Raw genomic sequence first — 15,337 nt, forward strand, 5'->3', positions numbered from 1 at the left:
CGTATCCCAATTGCGTAGATCGATGCTCATGTTGTCAATCATTGGATTGTCTGGTCCAGAATCGATTAGGTACAGGCCGCTGTCATATAGCTGGAATATTGCTGAGAGCGGCTTTAAACAACAAACAAGCAAACAAACATTGATGGCAACATAAAATATCAACAGTTTACATCGATTTAATAACACCGACAGTAGCGATAGATGTATAGATTTAACAACATAAATATATTCATCACATGTTCAATTCGTTTGCACGTGAACAATTGACTTGCCTTTGCATGTGTAAGCGGGCGCCATTTGTGGGACAGGATATGCTCACCATCTCGGGAACACCTGGTATCACTTCTATTTCACAGTGATAACTTTTAATAACGCCTGCTCATGAATCGTATAGCCGACTCTGCTTTTAGCAGATATCTGTATTATTGAAAGGCTTTTGACGCTTTTATTTAGATGTGGCTATTAATATAGATCTAGATGTGGAAATGGATGGAGATAAGGATATGGATGTTGATATGGAAATAGAAGAAGATATGGAAGTGGATATAGTTTGTGATATGAATGTAGATAGTGATATGGATGTATAGATACTGATGTTGATGAGAGAGAGAGAGAGAGAGAGAGAGAGAGAGAGAGAGAGAGAGAGAGAGAGAGAGAGAGAGAGAGAGAGAGACTGACCGTCCGCTCTCTGGACAGATGCTGTATCTACTAGACCAAAGAATGAGAGATGGAGAGAGCTATTGGAGTTATTGCCCAAATGCAATCAGATATCCAATAAACGACAAAACGATGATAGTTTGATAATTTTTATTTGAATTAGTTTAAAAAGCAAATAAATATTAAAAAGGTACGTCACGATACAACGTAGGTAGAGAGAGAGAGAGAGCCACCGAGAGAGAGCGAGAGAGAGAGAGAGAGAGAGAGAGAGAGAGAGAGAGAGAGAGAAAGAGAGAGAGAGAGAGAGAGAGAGAGAGCCACTGACCGTCCGCTCTCTGGACAGTTGCTGTATCCACTAGACCAAGGAATGACAGATGAAGAGAGCTATTGGAGTTATTGCCCAAATGCAATCCGATATCCAATAAACGACAAAACGATGATAGTTTGATAATTTTTATTTGAATTAGTTTAAAAAGCAAATAAATATTAAAAAGGTACGTCACGATACAACGTAGGCCCTGGCTGAGAAATAACATGCAAGGGACGTATCTATCTATGTCATAGCGACAGGTCATAACTCAAAGTAAAGTCATAAAAGGCCACATGTGACAAGAATGTTAGATTGAATAGAAAAATAATAATATTCGTATGACGCCAATAACCTTGCCAAACTAGGCATTTAACTGGGCTTTAGTTCGATTTTACGCTAGTATTCTAGAATACAGCACTACAAGTTGGATGAGATTGAGCTATCACTCTTGCCACATTGTTTAATAAGAAAACATCAGTCGTTCATTTCGTCATTCGTTCATTCTTTCATTCATCTGTTCTGTCAAACACTTGCATTCAAGGTCATTGAGATACCCAAGACACAGCAGATAAATACACGAAGCATTGAGAGGTAGTTGTCTTTTGGGAACACTTCATAGCCTCGTTCGTACAAAATCTTAAAAATAGAATTTCAAATGTAAAAAAACATGATTCTTTTAAAATTAATCAGGTAACCACACATAGAACTGTATTGCATTAACATGAAAACAAACGACAAAATGAGTGTAAACACATTTCGATATTACACAACTATAAAAGTAAATTTGAAATCGATTTGATCACAAATTTTCCAGAATCATGCGCTATGACGAACAATGTCACTTTGTTCAAATAGATGTTATCATAAATGCCTCTTGGAATTGATGAACATATTAAACCAAACTCCGATATGACAACATGTGCAATCATTAATTCAAGTGAACAGAAATGTTTATTTAAAGGCATACTTTCACACCTCACATGCACCAATGACAGTCATTCATTTTTAACAACTTGCCACAGAAAGACAAGTGAGATGAAATATGATAATTAAATAGCTAATTAAAACAACTAGAACGCTGATAGAACACCTCTATAAAGCTGCCGAATCCAGTGGTTTAGTCGATATATGTACAAACTAAACAAGGCACATATACATAGCTAGCTAGCACATATACATTAGATTATTAATATACATATGTATAAAATCGTGTCCATGACTGAGAATGGTTTCAGACTGAGAATCAGTCCATAAGCTATGGGTGATAGTCCTATTCGAAAGAGTATTTAACACGATGTAAATATTCGTGATCACATTGTGATCTTGGAATAAATTTCAACACAAGATACAGACGTTTGATACCAACGATGGAGCTGGTGACACGTTTATCTATGTTGCTTATGATGAGAAAAGACAGCAAGGTGATTTCAAAACGTATGTCATCTTACAAAGTGTCAAAAGACCTAGTATCCATTTACATTGAACGGCAGTGTTAATAATAGTTTACATGTTAAAATAAAACTACAATAAACAAGTATGTCACATCAATTGATAATTCATATGGTGAGTGAGTGAGTATGGTTTAACGCCGCTTTTAGCAATATTCCAGCAATATCACGGCGGGGGACACCAGAAATGGGCTTCACACATTGTACCCATGCCGGGAATCGAACCCGGGTCTGCGGCGTGACGAGCGAACGCTTTAACCACTAGGCTACCCGACCGCCCCGATAATGCATATGGATGCACGTCTATAGAATGTGTGCGTCAAACTAAAAGCCGACGTTTTTTCAACAGTTAAATCTCTGTCAGTATTATACGATTGATCCGTGCCGTGATGACGGTATAATAATCAAACGCGTGTGATGAGTTTGAGTCCGTTGTTATTATTAATCCTAATTTTGCTAGATTTTGTTTTACATGAAATGATTCTCATCTCTCATCCATTCAACATATTATTGTCACAAATTACAATCAGAGTTCAACCTGAAATTGTTCATGTTCATAGCACTCATTGAAACTTCGGACTTCAAATTTGACATATTGGATGGGTCGGGGTGCTGATAAAAAACGATCATTTTATGTTGATTTTAAGTCAATGAGTGTTAAAAACGATACCCCTTTTGTATAGTTCTATTGATTTATTCAGTCCTACACTTCTAACGGATTGCGTCCTTCCTCTTTAGTAGGTTACACAACCTAGATGACACATTCGTGCCAGTCAGGAATAGAGCTTCACACTTAAATGAAAGAGGCGAGTTGTGATTGAGTGCTTGTGTAAGAAAAGGGAGATAACTGCCACACCCTTTCCGTCTTGGAACAGATGTCTAAAATTGAACGTTGATAACATTCTTAGCCTGGAGAGATGAGAACAACACGTACAAAATCCACAGGGTTAACAGGATTGCACCACTAATCCATTTGGTGATCTTCGGACCCCCCAGCTCACCGTTGCCGAACGCCCCCACGAACCGGCGAGTAATGAAGAGTGATATGGCAATGATGGCAGCAATAGTATACAACACCACGCTGAACCCTAGCGAACCGGCAGGAACCACGAACGTCTCGCCCTGTGAAAGGAAAACAGAGTTAGTTAGTTAGTGAGTGAGTATGTGAGTGAGTGAGTGAGTGAGTGAGTGAGTTGGGTTTTGCGCCGATTTTAACAGCATCCCAGTTATATCTTGGCGTGGCAGCGGGAGGAAAGCCCGAAGTGCAATCTCATTAAAATCAGATCTCAGTTCTCGCTACTACTAAAAAAAGATCTGAGGACATCCCATAACGGGTCACGTCAGAACGACCTTTCATCCGACCAATCATTGCGTCGCTTATCAGATCAGGAAACATTCGTGACCAACTCGCGTTATTCCGGGGCAAGCCGAATATCGACTCGTGCCCCTATCATGGCCATTTTTGCGACCGGGTTCCGTCTCAGCGCAAACGGGCATACCTAAACACAATTGTCAACTCGTTGCGTAATGGTTCACATATATTTCCCCATATATCTTATATATATTTCAGATGCGATTTAAAGCACATAGGGACATGCGGAATTATACAGTATGATTGAACACATTTAACTGTGTCTTGGGTATATTTTTAGATGCAAGACATGTAAAAACAAAAATTATTTCTGGGGGATTCTTTGACGAAGAACTTGAAATCATACGCGCATTCTGATTGGTTTGTCGTATTTTAGCACATAACATTCATCGATAGGGGGACGAGTCTTCTTGCAGGTTACGGAAAGGGGCGAGTGGTAACGAATGATCAGGAAAATGACGACCTCGAATAGGTTAACACGGGGTATTCCGAACGACAGTTACGACCTGTACGACTAAAACCGTCAAAATCATCATCTATCTCTTGCTTCAATGGGATAAACATTTGAACGGAGAAGACTTTGCATAGCCCCTGGGAAGTACTGCCATACAATTTAAGCAATCTGTTAGACATGCGGCGATGCTAGAATGTTCGTTTGTCCAGTTTTAAAATTTTGAATCGATAAATTTGTCGAAATATGTTTTCAAAGTTTTGTCTAGAATGGAAGTCGCAAGTTTGAAACTACTGCTGTATAACTCGAGAAAGCTCTCTTCCTAATTGGTTAAGGTCTACTTCTTGTCAGTCATTTCATTGGTCGGTCAAGGTTCGCAAATAGTCGTTCTGATCATATTGTATGTATCATTCATGATACTCATAGCGACTGATTCATATAAAACTTGTGATACCTCACCTTCCTGGGCAAGAGTGTCCTCTAGCCTATTTATCAAAGCCTAGTTTCCACTAGGCTTTACTATAGGCTGGTGAACAAGCTTGCCTCGGGAAGATGGCGATACATATGCTTCACGATACTGAATGAATGAGTATGGTTTTACGCATTTTTCAGCAATATTCCAGCTCTATCACGGAGGGGGACACCAGATATAGGCTTCATATGAAATCTCAAGTTAAACACCGCTTTGAAAAGTATTCCAGTTATATCGCGGCATGTCAGATTGGTGTGGGTGGAAAGCCCAAAGCGGTGTTGGTCTCAGACGTTTACCACTTCGCTGAAACTCATGATCACAGGTTTGGTGCTGACAAACCTAGGAACATAATCGTAGCAAACCGGGATTCGAACCCACGATCATAATTTTCTGTCGCGCGATAGGACGCAACTATGCACAGCGAATTGTTGCGCCTTAAACGACTGAGCCACCATGCCCTTGCACTCTGTAGAGATAAGATGTGTATTTAAACACGCATGCTATTATAGTGACTCACCTTTACAGCCCAGTATATCGTTGCTATGACCCAAGGAAGGCCAAGGCCGAGGAACACGTTGACAGAGTTGCTGCCGTTGACGTTTCCCACAGAGCTATCAGCGTATTTCTCCATTGTGGCTGCCGTCTTACTGGCAAACGTGTCCGGCATACTGGTTCCCAAGGCAACCAACGTGATAGCGGTGATCGTTTTTTCCAGACCAATCAGACAGCCGAATATCGTTGCAAGGTCGCCGATGATGGCGGTCAGAAAGCCGATGACTGCCAAGGAAATGATGAATGTTGGCCATCCTCCAAGGTACTGGGTTGGAGGAACGAAGGCAAACAGGATCTAGATACAAAAGCAAAAAACATAGAGATTTGTGCACTTCTGTCGTAAAAATATAATTACAATTACATTGTAATTCAACCTATAGACCATAGATCCACGACATTGGGACACGATGGTACCCAGTCAGTCAGGTCATCGATATCGAGCCTGGCCACCCGATGTTCTTCAGTTGCCCGTGACGACATGTACGTATACGACACTCTTGGAACCTTTTTTTCTTGGAATCCCCACGGGACAAACTGTACATTGCCGGGCAAAAGAAAGTATACATCCATGTTTCATGGTTGCTACAAATAAACGAAACAAGAAATAGCTTTTCGATGGAAATGTTTTCGATACGGGTATCATAGTTGTGTTTTGGACCTTAAGTTTGCAGATTTTCGTCGACATTTTGATAACGTTTGTGATGTTTTGGTCAAATCCAATTTTCAAGTGTTTACTTTTTTTGCCCGTACGTTTATTTAAGAATTGATTTTGACTTTGTGTGAGTTCATTTGAATATGAACCGACATAGAGTCAGGACCAAACTGTATGATCTTACAATGTTTTGAGTATGGTTGTGAGTGTGGTTTTACGCCGATTTTAGCAATATTCCAGCAATATCACGGCGGGGGACACCAAAAATGGGCTTTGTACCCATGTCAGGAATCGAACCCGGGTCTTCGTCGTGACGAGCGAACGCTTTAACCACTAGGCTACCCGACCGCCCCTCACGCTATGAAGGTTCATACTCTAATGAACTTACACAAAGTGAAAGTCAATTCTTATACTTTATTATCACTATTTTTTACCTAAAAGTATGTGGGCCAAGATCCATACACAATTGGCCGATCATTGAACAGTAAGTATAAGGATGTGTATAATAGACATTAAAGTACAGGAAACTACGGTTACAACGAACACGCTTATAACGAACTGACCGATATAACGAACTTATTTTTTAGTCCCGGCCATTTGATGTATATATGCTGTATATATGCTTATAACGAACTACGGTTATAACGAACTAAAATTAGCGGTCCCTTTGAGTTCGTTATAACCGTAGTTTACTGTAAATTCAAATATTGCTGTAGACTTTCAGTGTCAGTCTGGACACGGATCGAGTCGGTACTACGATAGTTTGGATGCGTATTTCTTCGTTTTGTTTACTTTGGTGGGTCGTAGCGAGGCTATTCGAGGCTATTCGAGGCTATGCAGTCAAACCCTCTGACGTTTTCTCAATGTATTCTAAAACAATGAGTTCAAGATTAAAGGGTCTAAATGATCAGAAACAACGCTTTTGTATGTATTTGTGCAAGGGAATTCCCAGGGGCTCCCCAAGCAATGTGGAATCAGTCCGTCAGGGTTAACGTCATTTCAAGAATACAGCCTCGTGAAAAACGTATACACGTCAAATGGTGTTATTTATACACTTATGACCGTCGGTCGTTTCGAGGTCATGTGACCGACCTCTCGTCCAATGGAAAAGCCGTATATCGTGTAACGTCACATTAAAAAACTACATGATTACGATCATATGAGTATAGCACATTTGAGCATCACACAACGAATCGTCGGTTATCTCCCTTGGTTTACCTTCCAGAAGAAGGTACAGAAGTGCAGAATGTAGTCAATGAAGGTTGCGTTCTCAATATCACCGCCGTTCACGTTCATGGCATCCTTGAACTGGGTGACGTATGTAGATTTCTCCAGCTGCAGATAGTCGAGGTTAGCCTTCGTCAGGCTGACAATACGGCTCACCAAACCATTGAACTCTGAAATACAGACACTCAGAATATACCAACGTTTGGGTCAGCTTGACATGATTGATATCTTGTTCAGGTTGAAGTTTAACCCCGTCTCACCTCGTATGTCAAGAAGGCTGGCAATGTCACTTGAATTCAACATCGATGTAATAAACGTTTTACTATGCATAACTGTATTGCATCGGTCATAACGTCGATTATGAAATACCTTCATCATTGACAATTGTGATGATGCACTTGGTGATCTTGCCCAGCGTGGCACCCCCGTCTGTCTCGAAGAGCTCAATCTGGAAACTTTCATCTCGCTCCGGTTTCTGTGTAACAAGAATGTTGAACTTGTAAAAATACAATTTGCCGAGTGTTATATTTTAAGCTGTCCCCTGTCTCGAGAGTGTCACGAGTTGTTGTACCTTCTATGCTAGTCCATGCTCCCTGAGCCTGGTGGTACACCAACCCATGTCATCCAGGGACCGGTATCTAGCCGCACACCTATTTATATTGCAGGTATGTCTTTTAATTTGTGTGCATACTTTGGTCCGAATCGGGAAGAATACCACAGTATATGTATATGTTTGTATAGTTACATGACTTTACACGAAGTTGTTGGAACGCGAGGCCACGAAACAAATGAGTAAGGTTTTACGCCGCTTTTAGCAACATTCCAGCAATATCCCGTTGGGGAACACCAGAGATTGCCTTCAAACATTCTACCCATGTGGGGAATCAAACTCGGATCTTTGGCGTGACGAACGAACGCTTTGGCCATTAGGCCATCCTGATCTCATAAAGTTCCTCGACCATGGAAGGGAAACTATGTTCCGATGGTACTTGGAATGAGTGCCATGTACCAGACTTTGTCTCTGTGTTATTAGGACCATCATTAACTGTTACGGCCATATGTATTATACATATTCATTAGCAGATAAGGAAATTGGTACGCGTTCGACTTCAAGTTGACCTGAGTCTGGTGGCCCTTTAGATCAGCAATAACTTACGTTGCTCTCAAAGATAGGCAGGTCGATGGTCTTGCTTGTTTCCTGGTTGTCAAATTTCAGCGTTCCCTCTCCTCCCTCATAGTCCTTGTTGTTGAGCGCAGTGATGTCCTTGGTCTTCCACGTGACAGACACGTGACCGTCAGCGCCGTTCTTACGTGATACGGGAATAGAGGCCATGCGAGTACTCTCCTTCACGACGATACTGGGCTTTGCAAACTCCAGCAACCCTGGCTCTGTGGAGAGAAAATATGGTAATATGGTTACATTAAGCGATTGGGTGGTTTCTGCGTTATACACAGCTGAGTGTTTGCCCCAAGTGTCGACCCTAACAATCCAACCACACAACAAGTATGAACACCAGTGATCGATATACTGAGCACCAATTCCGTCGCTAGCAATGAGTGGGTATGGTTTTACGCCGCTTTATTGCTGCAATATGACGGCGGGGGGCACCAGAAAAGGGTTTCACACATTGTAGCTATGTAGGGATTAGAACCGGACCTCCCAGTACCCCAGTAACCGATAGGAACGGCTGGTGTTGTCCTCTCACACTTCATCCAACAACTGAACCACTCAATTCACATTCCAACTCGGGTGTACTACTCGTCCTGGGCATTGTCCATTATGGTATTGTATTGTCTGGAGTATCGTTCACGTTGTTCGATCGCAAACTTGTGTTCATCAACTGTTTCACCATGCTGTATACTTAGATTGCTGAGAATTTAACTGAGTAGGCAGCAGAAATTGATGTGTATATTAACATTTCCATTGAATCGCAGTGATTTATTTTTTAGATATATATAAATGGGATTCATGATTCTGTTTTAAATAACACATATCTAGCTGGTGTGACTGTTATTTCGAGGTCATCCAGGTCCTTTAAAGCGTATTGACGAGAAGAAAATGTTTTGACACAATGCATATTATCCCAACCTTATACTAGAATATAGAGGATGTTTCATGCGTCGAGTGAGAGAAACGTGATATTTCAGACACATTGAATATAACATTTATTGGATACTTTTTCTGTAGTTGTCTTTCGAAAAATTATAATATTCGTTTCCATGACGTCACAATAAAATGACATCACTGAAGCTAGTTAGTTGTAAGGGGCGGTCGGTTGGCCTAATGGTTAAAGCGTTCACTCGTCAGGCCAAAGACCCGGGGCCAAAGACGCCGTGATATTGTAGGAATATTGCTAAAAGCGGCGTAAAATCACTCACTCACTCACCAGTTTAGTTGTACTGTATACACTCACGACACTGGTCCCCGTTCCACAAAGGTGATCGTAGCGCTACGACTGTCGTAAGCCTATGTTAAAGTATGGGAGTTACGATCATCTTAGCGCTACGATCGCTTTGTGGAACAGTGCCCTGGTTATTATTGTTTACGACCCGTGAAGATCTGAGAGCGAATAGGTCTTCAGCAGCCCATGCTTGCCGTAAAAAGGCGACAATGCTCGTCGTAAGAGGCCATGTTACGACGTAAATTGTAATAAAAAGGTAAACTGTAATACTTGCAGCAAATTGTAATAATTTTGACGTAAATTGTAATAACAACGTAAATTGAAATAATATTTGACGTAAATTGTAATACGCAAATTGTAATAAAAATTGACGTAAATTGTAATAATCTCTACTTGCAGTAAAATGTAATAAATTCTTACGTAAATTGTAATAACCTTACTACCGTAGTGTCCAAGACGCCAATTGACTAGAAATGATCTTTGTCAGTTGAGCTTGTGTTTCACATGTACAATTCGAGAAATACTGTGTATGATGACAAACGTACAAAACTGTTAAGTTAGGGATGGTTGGTATAGGCTTTATCGTACAATCGTCATTAAAGGGTTGTATCAACATAGTGAAAGACATTTATTGGAAGTGATGTGATGTTTGTGGCATGCTATCATCTACGAAGAAGATACTACCATCTGCGTAGAAAATACTATCATCTACGTAGAAGATACTCTCATCTACGTAGAAGATACTTTCATCTACGTATATGATAGTATCTTCTACGTAGATGATAGTATGCCATCTAGATACTATCGTCCACTTACAAACTTTCATCTACGTACATGATACTGTCATCTAGAGTATGTAGAAGTGCAGTCATATATGTGATACCAACGACATAGAGCTCACATTTACTGTCATTACATACACACCTACATGCGCGCGCACACACACACACACACACACACACACACACACACACACACACACACACACACACACACACACACACACATACATACGTACATACGTACATGTATACACACATATAGTGTTTGTGTGGGGGTGTTTTTGTATGGGTATGTAGTGTGTGCAACACGTGTTTGTGTCTGTATCTCTGTGTGTGTGTGTATTTGTGAATGTATGTGTATGCGTGTGCGTGCGTGCGTGCATGTGTGTGTGTGTGTGTGTGTGTGTGTGTGTGCGTGCGTGCGTGCGTGCCTGTGTGTGTGTGTGTTTGTGTTTGTGTGTCTATGCTGATGAGGCCCAATCTGAGGTTTCTTAGATAGTAACTAGTCTTTTCATCAGAATTTTAACAAAGTATGTTGTAATTTCATTACAGTGCTTGTTGTTTGTTGGAATTACTTTAATCCTCTTAAACCCCCAGATGAGGTTATGCTTTCAGGGGATTATTGTCCGTCTCAAATTAGTGATAAAAAATGAAAAACGTATTATCTACGAAGAATATACTTATGTCTTTGTTGGACATACTTTTCTCTACGTAGAAGATACCTTTATCTAATGTATTTGCTACATTCTAATTCGTATATCTACAGGTTTGTGTTTCTATTTTATCTTTTAAAATATCTTACTTTGTTCATTTGTTACATTTTGCATAACCTTTAATTGCTCATATCAGCATTTTTGTGGGACCTCTCACAAAGTAGTGTCACTCATCTTTCACTTGGAACTATATGTAGAAGTACACACACACACACACACACACACACACACACACACACACACACACACACACACACACACACACACACACACACACACACACACACACACACACACACACACACACACACACGACACATACATACATACATACATACATACATACATACATACATACATACATACATACATACATACATGCATAAACACATACACAAACACACACATACATACATACCTATGTGTGTATGTGTTTGTATGTATGTATGTATGTATGTATGTATGTATGTATGTATGTATGTATGTATGTATGTATGTATGTGTGTGTGTGTATACTGATGAGGGCATAGTATCGGAGATAAATATAATTTGGTTTCTTAGTTAGTCACTATTCTTTTCATTGGAATGTTAAGATGGTATGCTATAACTTCAATATTGTATTACAGTGCTTGATGTTAGCTGGAATTATTTTAATCTTCTTAAACCCCCAGAGAAGATTATCCTCTGAGGTAATTTTTGTCCGTATATATGTCACAAACTAGTGATAACTTATGAAAAACGTAATTATCTGTTTCGAAAATTATGTACCGCATTATACGTGAGGTACCAAATTTGGTATCAAGGTTGCTTGGCGCAATCAATCAACGATTGTCGAGTTTAGAGTACTCTTCGTATAAGGTCAAAGAGAATATTTACGTTAGTGACAAAACCCTTTTCATTATAGATTTTCCATCCTTTCAATTTTGATCAAAACAAATATATTTCAGCAATAATTGATTGCAACAAATTTTATTATACATTCTGATGCTCTTTGAAACTCAACAAGACATGCTCGAAGATACCGGATATTATTTTTGTATGCTTTGAATTATGATTTCGTGCCGTTATCATGATGGATTCTGTTTTTGTTGTTGGGGCAAGGAGTTATTATCCCAGCAAAAGTTGTCAGTAAGTTGTTGTTAGTTCTTCATGACATATGAAAGGAATCCAGACAGTTACATTTATTCATTTATTTCATTAAATATACTTCTTGTTATGAAAGGAAATATTTTATGCTATATTAATTATCCATATTGTTAATCATATATTGCTACAAATATTGCATAAGTTAACATGGTTTGCATTTATTTATTATTATTTCTTTATCTGTGAGAAGTTCACAGAGATCGAGAATACACAATATCTAATAGTATATGCAATGTAGGTAAAAAATATCCACGCCCCTCTTTTGATATTAATAAAAACATTGTATATAATGTTATGTATTAAGTATTCTCCTTTCCCATGCATGGGAACTCTATGCTGCATTTGCTGACGACTGTTTTTTTTCATTTGACATTGCACAGGAGATTTGTCACTCATTTGATGTATTTGAATTCTTCGTCAAAATATAATACAAAACACACAGAGTATTTCTCAAATAAATAAGAAAACTAAGTTCATTCTAGCAATTAATCCTCTTCTGGACAACCATAGAAATGAAATTCCAATGCGTTTATATATACATATAATTATACAACAATTCACGATAACGACCTCAATCCTCCCCCACACCCATACTTTAATGACAATTGTACGATAAACCCTGTACCAATCCTGACAAGGATAGGTTCTAGTCATTTAACGCCTTTGACACTAAACTTATAAGGTTATTACAATTTACGTAAAAAGTTATTACATTTTACCGCAAGTTGAGATTATTACAATTTACGTCAATTTTTATTACAATTTGCGTTAAACAATAAACAAACAAACAGAACAAATACTATTGTTTACAAACTGAAAACTGGAAAATGTATTTTGAATGTTAAATATAATCTAACCTCGTGTCTTTTGATATAAAATATTTCAATACTCGCTCATAAAAACTTTAAAATTCTTCGGCAAGCCTAGGAGTTTTAACATTTTATCGACACTTGTTTTTTATATGTACGTACCATCGTCGTTGATGATGGTGACCTGACAGATGGCGATGTTGCCGATGGCGATGTCGTCCTCAGGCTCGACGGTCATTTTCACAAAGAAGAACTCATCTGGTTCCCATTCACAGTCGTCAACGATCTCAATGTAGATCTGGCGGAGCATTTCATTTTTGGCAAATTTGACTTTCTCGTCAAACGGCTTGTAGTCTTCGCCAGCCAGAGCAGTACCATTGATGGTTTCCACTCTGACAAAAGGAAGTTTATGTCATTCACAATTTGGTTGGGGTTGAATCGCAACGTGGGCTCCTTAAAGAGGCAAGAACATTACCTGCTACTGGAACAAGGTTACTGTGATACTACCGTTGTCAACAAAATGATATTTTTTAGAGAAAGGTAACGCAAATAATCGGATTACTTCTGACAGACCAACGGTTAAATTTTGGTCGATTCGAGCCGATGAACCACTTGGCACCCGTAACCCCTAGCAACGTTACTAATGAACAATGAAACTGAATGAAATACAGATATTGTCACTTCTCTGATTTAACGTACAGACCACTTTAATTTTCCGTACCTCTTATTCGTCACTTTAAAACACACCCACCAACGGGATGTGTTCAATATATCATTAACATTATTGTCCATGGAATTCGACTGCCCCATCCAAAACCATGTTTCACTCCACCATCCCCCGATCCTTTGTAAACCAAATGTAGTATGTTGTAGGCAGTAACATATCTGAGAGAGAGTTTTGATATTTTGGAACCTTCCCTTTAAAAAATGCTGGATCCGCCCTTGCTATTATCATCGAACAACATGCCATGGACGTTTGTTGTATAACTCCATTTTACGTACCTCACAGTGACAGGGACGTCCAGTTTGCCATGGCGACGGATTCCAATTCTGACTTTACCCTCGTTTTCCATGACTGCAACAGCTGCGGCGGTGAACTCGACGACAGGTTTGCGTCCCCCATCACTGTGGTCGACATGCTTCGTGATTGACTTAGAATGACTCTCCCGTTCCTCCTCCGGCAGCTGGATACGCTCGTACAGCTAAAGATACAGGGACACACGGGCATCAGTTTAATAAGCAGATCAGGAATACTGGGCGGTTGGTATCTTAATCATAACTGGCATACCTTTAATTGGTACGTTTACGTGTAGATCCACATCGGGTAGCAGGTGTTATGTTTAGGGTTGAGTCTGTTGAATTGGCCTCTGGACTGATTTAACTGATCTGATGAATTCATTCCAGTTTATATACATTGTGATAGACATTTAGGTTGGTATATCTCATCCATGGAATTCACCATCTTACGTGATAAGATACACTGTGGAATAAACATCTTGTTTGGTTAAACTCGTCTGAGGAATTCGCGAACTTGAGTGATTAAATACACCTTAGGGCAGACCTCTAGTTTGGTTTAACTCGTCTGCGGAATTAGTCAACTTTAGTGATTAAATACACTATGGAATAGACATCTAATTTGGTTTAACTCATTTGGGGAATTAGCCATCTTGCGTGATTAAATAAACCGTAGAATAGACATCTAGTTTGGTTTAACTCATCTGAGGAATTAGCCAACTTGAGTGATTAAATACACGATGGAATAGATCTCTAATTTGGTTTAACTCCTCAGTGGAATTCGCCATCTTGCGTGATTAAATACACCGTAGAATAGACATCTAAACTGACGTCCAAAGGAAACTTTACCAACTGAAAATATAAATTTCAGACAAAGTATAAATTTGTTTTCGATGAAGTCTATCTAAAACACATTACCTAAATACAACAATAGTGTATGCAGAAAATGTTAATCGTCTGTTACATGTTTGCGAGATAACACGCGAAAAAGTGAAAAACACGTGCACAACGGACAACTGCAAATGCACGTGCGGGTAAGGGTATAAAACGATTGCAACGTCAGACATCCACAGTGATAAAAAAACACAAAAGAAATGCCACGACTCACAGTCGAACAACGTGAACGAGCCTTGGGTATGGTACAGATGGGAGCCACCCACGCCCATACTGCACGAACCTTCGGTTGCTCCCGTGTTGCCGTTACCAACTTGATGCAACGTTACAGACAGACAGGGCGGACCGCTGACAGGCCAAGAACAGGCAGACCCAGGGTGACCACGCCCCATGATGACCGGTACTTGCGTACCTTGCACCTCCGAAATCGCTTCCT

General features: G+C 39.7%; 1 protein-coding gene across 6 annotated transcripts in view; it reads right to left on the minus strand.

The window, feature by feature from the left end:
- Positions 1 to 1,097: 1,097 nt before the first annotated feature.
- The window catches only part of LOC124132602 (sodium/calcium exchanger 3-like), a 72,540-nt gene continuing 58,300 nt past the window's right edge, over positions 1,098 to 15,337 (minus strand). For all 6 annotated transcript variants that reach the window (XM_046496588.2, XM_046496593.2, XM_046496592.2 and 3 more), the window contains 7 exons: positions 13,996 to 14,195; positions 13,156 to 13,385; positions 8,298 to 8,530; positions 7,511 to 7,616; positions 7,133 to 7,311; positions 5,228 to 5,557; positions 1,098 to 3,537 (listed from right to left, as the gene is read on the minus strand). In XM_046496588.2, the coding sequence (XP_046352544.2) occupies positions 3,295 to 3,537; positions 5,228 to 5,557; positions 7,133 to 7,311; positions 7,511 to 7,616; positions 8,298 to 8,530; positions 13,156 to 13,385; positions 13,996 to 14,195 (1,521 nt within the window). In that variant the 3' untranslated portion in view covers positions 1,098 to 3,294. The remainder of the gene's footprint in view (positions 3,538 to 5,227; positions 5,558 to 7,132; positions 7,312 to 7,510; positions 7,617 to 8,297; positions 8,531 to 13,155; positions 13,386 to 13,995; positions 14,196 to 15,337) is intronic.

The sequence above is a fragment of the Haliotis rufescens genome, unplaced genomic scaffold (genome assembly GCF_023055435.1).
Source record: "Haliotis rufescens isolate VD_foot unplaced genomic scaffold, xgHalRufe1.0.p SCAF_11, whole genome shotgun sequence".
In the NCBI taxonomy this organism is placed as follows: Eukaryota; Metazoa; Mollusca; class Gastropoda; order Lepetellida; family Haliotidae; genus Haliotis; species Haliotis rufescens.